General features: G+C 34.5%; 1 protein-coding gene across 1 annotated transcript in view; it reads left to right on the forward strand.

Moving 5' to 3' along the window:
• The first annotated feature begins 535 nt into the window (after positions 1-535).
• Positions 536-9,349, forward strand: part of LOC111389903 (tobamovirus multiplication protein 2A-like) — a 15,249-nt gene continuing 6,435 nt past the window's right edge. The window contains exons 1-6 of the mRNA XM_023014887.1: positions 536-646; positions 1,160-1,473; positions 5,237-5,336; positions 5,797-5,877; positions 5,955-6,059; positions 8,212-8,430. Coding sequence (XP_022870655.1) covers positions 1,241-1,473; positions 5,237-5,336; positions 5,797-5,877; positions 5,955-6,059; positions 8,212-8,430 — 738 coding nt within the window. The 5' untranslated portion in view covers positions 536-646; positions 1,160-1,240. The remainder of the gene's footprint in view (positions 647-1,159; positions 1,474-5,236; positions 5,337-5,796; positions 5,878-5,954; positions 6,060-8,211; positions 8,431-9,349) is intronic.

Consider the following 9,349-nt stretch of genomic DNA (forward strand, 5'->3'; position numbering starts at 1 on the left):
TAATTACAAGAAAAATATCAACAGCAATAAAAATAACCTCAAAAAGGGGAAAAAATAGTTGACAAACAGCCGATCAAACAGTCGGCAAAACAGTTCGCTGTTTGGAAGATTATTTTTCGACTGTTTAATAGACAGTCAAACAGTCGATTCATCAGTGCCGGCATGAATGTGCAGATGAATTTTTTTCAGTCAAATACTTGAAAAATTACAGATCTATTAAATTTTTTTATCTACTAATCATTAAATGTCGAAATATAATTTATTAATTTAAACATACGATAATTTAACAAAAACAAGATTAAATTTGCGTATATAAACTTACCGAACCGACGAGATTGATGCCCACAAATTTTTTGACTTTATTTTGATAAATTTTTTAGTTTTTGCAGATAAAGGATAAGACTGCTTTATTTATCTGTATTAGAGTAAACAGATATAAGAAATGTAGAAAGTATTTGATTTTTATTATTAAGTGAAAGAATATTCACGTCTTTTAAAAAAATCAACTTTTATAATTGTATAATGTATTTACCGCTCCTTCGCGAACCCCACCGGCCCACGCCACCATCTTCTCTCTGTTTATAGGTATCTACTGAAATCCAAAAGGTTTTGACCTACTGTTACTAGAAATCATAGCCTCTCGATTGTAAGCTTTTCCTATTCATTTTCGAATATTTTATATACTACAAATCAGTTCTTGATACTGTTACTAGAAATCATAGCCTCGCGATTGTAAGCTTTTCCTCTTCATTTTCGAATATTTACTATACAGTCTATACTACAGATCAGTTCTTGACTCCAAGCTGAATTTATATTCGTTGTCGTGCCTTTTTTCTTCTTTTTTGTTTTTTAATAGAGTATTCTTCTGCAGTATGTAGTATTTCATCCCTCACCGATAATTTTCCCCTTAATTCCTGTTATGCTGTTGCCCTGTTTATGGGCTTTTTTTTTCTTCTGACAGAAAATATTTGCTGCCAAGGATTCTTGGATAAAAGTCTTAATTTTTTTCTTGAAAGAATAGATTGATATATGTAGATAACCATTTTAATATATATTGAATTAAAAGAAGACCCTTTTAAGCTAAAGTCTTTTGCGCTTTTCTTAACTAATTATTTTATTCACGAGGTATTTATTTGTGGATTTATGGTGTATGAAACAGAGGAGTTAAGTTTATGCACTAGAAGGGACAATTCAAGTACCAGCTTTATAAAGGGTGACATATCATAGTTAGAACTAGAAAATGGCATGTAAGGGGTGTTTGGAGTGCCTCTTGAAGCTGATGAACTTCTTGTTAGCCCTTGTGGGTCTGGCCATGGTTGGATATGGAATATTCCTCTTTGTAGAGTATAAGAATGCTGCATCCTCCGGCAATCATCCAAATATGCATTCGAGTGGCGAATTGATCCAGTTAGGTCGCCCGATGCTCATGGCTGTGTCTTTGGATAGCATTTTCGATAAGCTCCCCAAAGCTTGGTATGACACCTATTTGTGCTGGCTTTACTTTTGTGTATCAAAGCTATTAATAATTCTGAAGTGCTTGTATTTCTTTAGTCAATGTGTTATGTTATATTTAACATGCATCAAGGTGTGGTGAAATAGTGTTGAAAGAAATATAAGAACTTCGTATTATATGTTAACTATGTTTTAGAAAGCGAGAGAGCTAAAACAAGCACTTTAGAGCAACAAATAGTGATTCTCTTCATTTTTTTGAGAGTGAAATTAAGTTTTAGTTCAACAGTAAGTGAAAAGTATGTTTTTGAACGAGACCTTGAGGAGAAATATACGGTTATGATTATATTTTGCGTTTCTAATTTTGGAAGTTGTCATTATAGAACTTTGTGAGAAGTGTTACAGTTAATGATTTTCATGCACCAATTCATATATTCCTTCATGATGTTTCCTCCTTTTCTGCTTGTCGATGGAAGTGCTTACTCTTCTTATTTTATTTGTATCCTTTTCGCCTTTTGTCTGAAATGATGAGAATTTTTCTTTTTCGTTTGTTTCTTCTTATTTTAGTTTTTGATGTTACAACAGAGACATGATACTCTTCTACTGAAGTAACAATCTAATCTGAGCACGTTCTACTATACAACTGATTAGTAGATAGGAGATCTTCTGTCAGTGGTTCTCATTCAGAGATATTGCTGGAAATAACTTTTATCCTGTTCTACTGGTGACGGACCCAATATGTGTGCTCGGATTTTCGGGGGAAGAGGTCTAGCTGTATAGGGATTGCCTCCTCCCACACGTTTTGATCTGCCAGTGCTTTCATCTAATCATTAAGTAAATGGTATCCTACAGTATGGTATCAAACGGATCAATAGAATCTACTTCTGTGTCTGGATATGTTACAAGTAACTGATTTCGAACCGTTGTGGGTCCCAAGCCACTATCCCCCTTTCTTGTCATTTTCATCCCCGGACTATATAGTAGTCTGTCTTCCAAACCCGAACCCACTTCAAGCCGGTTCAAGAAAAAGCCCAGAGAGAACCTGAAACTCCTTACGTTACTTTTTCCCTTTCAGAGGGTCCAATTTGCTCTCCTGCTCTTCCCCAGCTCTTATTCCTTAGCTGGCTTCGTTCAGCTGACCTTTCCCTTGGGGCTTTGCTCCTGGCTATGATAAATCTTGTTTAGCAGTTCCTATCAAGATGTTATATAGAGACAGAAGTGTGTTTAGAAAATTCTCTTTTCTATTTTGGACTAAGATGCCTCATGAAATATACATGAAAGATTGAAGGCTTTCATTCTAACTTTTGAATCCAATGACTAAAGCTATTTTGAAGAATTGTGCCCTTTCCAATTTATATTCGCTCTCAGCAAGACATGTTATGGTTTGGTTCCTTGCATGAATAATAACTTCATCTGTCGTGCATTATCTGACTGTTGAATCGGTTGTTGGGTTGCCTTCTCTTATCTTTACAGTATAAATTTCAACCCTAGTTCATCACCTTTTGCCATCCTATAATGTGCTCTCCTGCTACTTGCTAACTCTTCAATGAGGCTATCATGATAGTTTTTGAAAATGTCAACTAAAAGGCCTTCAAGAATCATTACCAGAACAACCAATATAAAGGTTAATAAATAAACAAGATCAGGAAAAGCAAAAATCAAATCTATGAACTCATTTTTGCGGCATTAGTCAATGGATCACAGCTTCGTCTTAACATAAATTCTAGATTTGATAAAATCAGGCCTGCAGTTTACCCAGCACTACGACTAGGTGTTATATTCAGTAATGCCTTCCTTTCCTACGTCTTTGCAACTTCTTGTATGGGGAGATGTTATAGGACCTTTTTCTTGATTCACACGATCAGATATCTTCTTCAGATTAAGTTTCTGTGAAAGATCGCACTCCTATTCATCAAACCACCCATGCATGTGTTAGCAATGAGATCAATTTGACCCTTGAACACTGAATCTTCCTTCATCAATCAAGCACTTTCAGACACCAGTCATTTTATATCTTCATTGGAGCGGCCGTGGAGAGTTGCACCATCTTCGCTCCTTTTTTCTTGTAGAATACATTTGATACCTTAGTGAAATTTTCTTGAGTAACAAGCTTAAGGTCAAACATGACCTCTTATTACCAGAACGGATATCCCCATTTCTAATTTCTTTGGAATGTTCCAACCAGTGGCAAATCTAGGTAGTGGCGAGTTAGGGCGGCCGCCCTAGTTGGATCCCCGGAAGCATTTTTTTTTTGGCTGACAATAGATTAAGGTTTTAGTTTATATAACTGATAATTCTTTCTTCTTTCGGACTCTCCTTTTGGCTGTAATGGTAAGATCTTACATTTACGTTTTGTAAGTCCCAATTTCGAATCTTTTCACAGCCAATTTATTTTGCAAATTTTTTAGTTTTACAATTTCTACCAAAATTAATGCAATAGGAAAGAGTTGGATGAGATTCGAACCATGAGCTCCTATTCTGATCATTGAAAGCTTGGCCACTCTGACATCTATTGCTTTTGACACTTAATTCAACAAAATAATATATATTACATTTATTGGGTTTAATAAAATTATAAAGATTCAAAATCATGCTTTTCCTTTAAATTATACGAAATTTGGCAACAATGTCATTTGGTGAATGTACGATTTATTCTTATAACAGAATTATATAGAATTATATATGTTCAATATGAACAAAATAATTGTTATATTTAAATTTTAGGCTTTGTTTTATTTTTATTTTTTTCAAAATATATTTTTATCTATTTTATTTTTAACAATACATTCTTCAATAAAATAATATTACATGCAAATTCAAAACTTTTTCCTTATTTTTAACCTCACGTTTTCCATGAAATCACTATTTCGAAATGCATTTTTTTACTAAAAAAAGGATATCAAACGGGCTCTTAATAATTTATTGCGGTTGACGGTCGACGGTCGACAATCAATGGCCGCCCATGTTGACTCAAAATCCTGAATTTGTCACTGGTTCCAACTTATTACTTAAGATTTTATAACATGAAGTGTTGTTTCTTGATTTGTCTCCTAGCGTTGTGCTTGTCGATTAGGTAAGGCTTAGAAACAAAACATTACGTCATTAATTTCACTACCAATTCTAAATACCCCTTCTTATGCCCGTGCCTTCTTATAAAGTCTAGGTGCTCCAGCTCACTCTCTGTCGATCATATTCATGTTTTTCACAGTGAAGACAAATTATTGTTGTAAGTAATGAATATTATAAGCATATTGATGTGTATAGTAGGCATAGTGAATTTAAAGGCGGTTGTTTTACTATATTGCATATTTCTCTGGAGTGTCAACCCTAATAAACATGTTGTAAGAAAACTTCATTCCCAGTGTTTGGTCCTTTTCCTATATTTCAGTTATCTATCCATATCAGAAGTATCCTCCTGTAGGCCCCCGACATGGGAGGAAAGGAGTTGTGTTTGGAATTTGTATGGAAGCTGAGGACCCTAAGGGAATGATAATGGGGTGTTTAAGTTAATGCATACACCTTCCTAAAGCTGAGTCGAACACTGTATACTATCACCCAACAAAATCAAATTCCTACATGAGAGGATGATCAAAGATGGCAATCCTGTGCCTGTGATGCATTAACTGCTTTATGCATTGAGCCTCCTTCATTTTGTCTTATGGGGTTAATTTTGTGCTATGCAGAGCATATTAATCTGTTACGTGCACTGGAATTATTTTTTAAAATTTGTTAATTAAATTCTTTTCGCACGGATTATTGTGTTAACCATCACATTTGCTTCGTGCAGGTTCATATATTTATTTATAGGAATTGGAGTAGTTCTTGTCGTCATTTCTTGTTGCGGTTGCATTGGTGCCACTCTACGGAATGGTTGCTGCCTGACTTGTGTATCCTTACTATATATTAAGATAATCTCTTATGTAAGTAAGTAGATGTTGGAAGGAATTTTCGGCTCTCAACAAGGTAAAAGGAAAAAAGAAACAAAAAAATAATTTGTTACATGACTGTATACAAGTGAATTGGACTTAAAATGGCAGGGTTGTGCTACATGTATTCAATTTGGTTGTTATACTGGTAGCCTAGTATGCTAATGGTGATTTCATTCTGAATAATGAGGCCTTACTTTTGTCATTCTTCTGTCAATCTTAAGTTTGTAAATGCAGTCTGATAACGGCCATCTTGAGCAAATATGCTATTTTCGGCCCGACAGAGACCATTCCAGCTAACAAATTGCATTTTTAGGAACCATATGGGAAGCTATAGTTTGATATCTTCATTGAGAAAATTTTCATTGATATACATCTTTTCTTCTTCACGAGGATGATTGGGTTCCTTAACGTAATGAAGTATTCAATATTTGTGATCTTGTTGATCTTGATAGAACTGGGATGTGCTGCTTTTATGTTCTTTGACAAAAGCTGGAAGGAGGCAAGTTCTTATAACCGATGCCTTCAATTACAAACATATTAGTTTTTGAATTTGATTACAACAAATATATCTTACAGGCAATTCCAACTGACAAAACTGGAAATTTTGATATGATATATGATTTTATGGATAAGCACTGGAAAATTATCAGATGGGTTACTCTTGGTGCTGTTATATTGGAGGTAAGGGCCGCCCTCCCAGGATGTATTTTACTTTACAATCGTCATCAACATTGATTTATTGCGATCACTTGCTTCTACAATGGCATAATAACTTCTTTCCTCTCATGAATCGTGCATGTATTTGTGTTTTTCCCATCTTTCACAGACAGAGTACGAGAATAATGATTTATCGCCTGTTTGGTTTAGATTAAAATCAGATTTTAATCTAAGTCGAAATTAAACAATCAATATTAACCATATGGGTAAATAGCACAAAACATTCTTACCTTTCAATGCTATTGTGTAAAACATCCATACATATCATTTTTGGGCATTTTCACCTTCATTGTGCAGAAGGTCATTTTCATCTATTTTTGATGATTTTACCCTTCTATTCAAATAAAACAAAAAGAAAATAAAAAAAAAGAACTAATTGCAGCTATAATCCCAAATTTTCAATAAATTACAAATCAGTCACAATTATAGCCATCCAACCACTTGCACCCCACAAAACCACTTCCACCCAACCGTAGTCCTGTAATTGTAAGTTTCCAATTTTACATTTTCCATATCCATAAAATAGTTTGTGTAAATTGTCTCACTTGAAGAAATAAATACAGAAAAATAAAGCCATGGAAGCAAAAGCCTTGCTAAATACATTCCCCACTTTTAAAAGACCCCATTCCAAAGGAATTTCCATAAAAGCTGCAATGCCCATGTTGAATCCAAAGATTCATTCGGGCTCCTATTTTCAAAAGCGTTGTTGCACAAGTATTAGGTGAAATTGCAACAAATAAATGGGTTTTGTAGTTATTAGAACTCCGGATAATGAAATTGACAAGGTTGAGGACATGCAAGAGGAAAAGGTGTTTAGTTCTAGTATCAGTAGTGTGGATTGGAAGGAAAAGTTTCTTGGGAGATAGACTAATATTTGGATTGGGAAGTGGACGGTAGAAGAGAGAGAGGCCTTGTTTAGAGGAACCTCCATGAAATGGGGATGTTGGAGCTGCTCGTTTCTGGAAAGATAATAACAAACTGGAACTTTCCGGTACTTGCTATCTGGAGGCTCCTTCCAAACCTTAGTTTTTTCCAGGCTAACTTCCCTTTGCTTTTTCAATTTCTTCAACACCACCGCATTAAACCCACAAAACAATAATCAGAAATTGAAATAACTAATACAAATTTACAGTAAAATGAAGTCATTTGATTTTAGTAGGTGAGTGTTGTTAATGACTTGGTTTGGGGGATTGGAAGTGGATGGTAGACGAGAGAATGGGGATTGGAAGGAAAAGTTTGGAAGTGGTTGGGTGGTTATATTTGTGACAGATTTGTAATTTTTGAAAATTTGGGACTATAATTGCAATTAGTTTTTTATTTTTTCTTTTCTTTTCTTTTTGTTTCATTTGAATAGGAGGATGAAATCGTCAAAAATTGATGAAAAGGACCTTCTGCACAATGAAATGTGGAAATAGGGGTGAAAATACCAAAAAATGAAAGGTAAAGACGTTTTGCACAATAACATTGAAGGGTAGGGATGTTTTGTCCTATTTACCCTAATCACATCTTTTATGGGTTCCACAACTTTTTAATCACACATTTCAAAAACTTCTATCACAATCTAATAAATATTCTAATTTTAATTCCCACCAAACATCCTTAGTGTTCACTGAAATTTTGATATTAACATTGTGTCCTGATAGCATTCCAATATTTGAACTAATAATGTAATACCCCCTTTTCTGCAGTTCTCTATCTCTGACTCATGCATTAGAGCGTTAGCACAGGTTATGTCCTTAGCATTTACTTCACAATCACTTTTGAAAGATTTCTTTCTCAAGAAAATAATCCGCAATCCAGTATCATTATCAAATTTATGGCAATCAATCCAGTCACACCAATTCAACTTCAGGCCCATTCAAGTGCCTCCATCCAACAATATCTGACTATTGTGTTATCTTATGGACTGTTTCCAATGTATCTTTGCATTAATAATTGTCACATACATTGTGGGGGGAAATCAGCATGTCCCTGATTTGAAATGCTTCAATTTTCGGGAACAAAGATTGACTTTAATTAGCAAAAGTGTTGGAAGCTGAACAGGCGAAACCTATTGTGTGTTCGTTTCTTCCTATCTACTAGTCGTTTCATTCACTAGGGGCTTATGAAATTGCAGGCGCTTGTATTTTTGTTGGCGCTTGTTGTGAGGGCTGTCAACAGACCAGCAAATTATGATTATGATAGTGATGATGAGTCCACAGGTTCAAGGCGGCAAACCCGACAGCCATTGCTCAACAGGACAGCAGCAGTTCCCTCTCCAGGTGTCTCTGCTGCTGGTACCCTTGATCAACGTCCAAGTAGGAATGATGCTTGGAGTGCACGCATGAGGGAAAAGGTGCACTATGTGCTAATTGTTTTCATCCTAACGCATTGAAAAATATGCAGTAAACCTCTTTATAGTCATAATGTTGGGACCAAACTAATTTTATTGCTAAGAGGAGGTTATAATAACTTAACAGAGTTGTAGTTATAAAATTTATTGTTTTGACTTAGTTATCCTTAGTGCAAGTGGAATCGGGGTAAAGTATGAAGTACGTTAATAATTAATAAGAGCATGTCAAATCCAAGGGATAGACATTGTTTAAAAATATAAAAATAAAAATAGACATGGTTTAAAAAACTAGTCCATGTGTCTGTAGTGTTGGAAATATGCAACGTCATCTTAGACCTTTAATGTAACATAGCATATATTTTTTTTTTCCAAACAACTTTAGATAAATATTTTATTTCATCTTATACCTTGAATGTAACATAGTATGTGTTTTTTGCAATATACTGATAATTATTACACATGGAGGCAAATTCCTTAAGATGGGACCTAGTAAAATTATAACTTATTACAATGTGAAGTTTATTCTTATTTATAACTGGTCCAAGTTTAGACCTTTTTTATTTTTTTTTATTCTTTTTATTTTTTTATACATGGAGGTTATTCCTATATAGAGTATCACCATAGAGAGATCTTATACGGCATTATCAGTCCATTTATACTGTATTTGTAGTCCATTCATTTGAACAGTAGCAGTGAGATATTTTGGAGGAAGTAAAAGGCAAGAAGACGAGATATCGGGAAAATGAATTTTGAAATAAATTCAAGATATAAACTATATTGAACCAAGTAGATGATATCTATACATACAGATTCATATACTCTGTAACCACAAAGAAAGAAGATCAAAATTAGAAACTGTATATCACTACTCTTTCAAGGCTCTACAAGCACGGTTGCCATGACGACCTAAAACTACCTTTCG

This window comes from Olea europaea, unplaced genomic scaffold, assembly GCF_002742605.1.
Source record: "Olea europaea var. sylvestris unplaced genomic scaffold, O_europaea_v1 scaffold630, whole genome shotgun sequence".
Lineage (NCBI taxonomy): Eukaryota > Viridiplantae > Streptophyta > Magnoliopsida > Lamiales > Oleaceae > Olea > Olea europaea.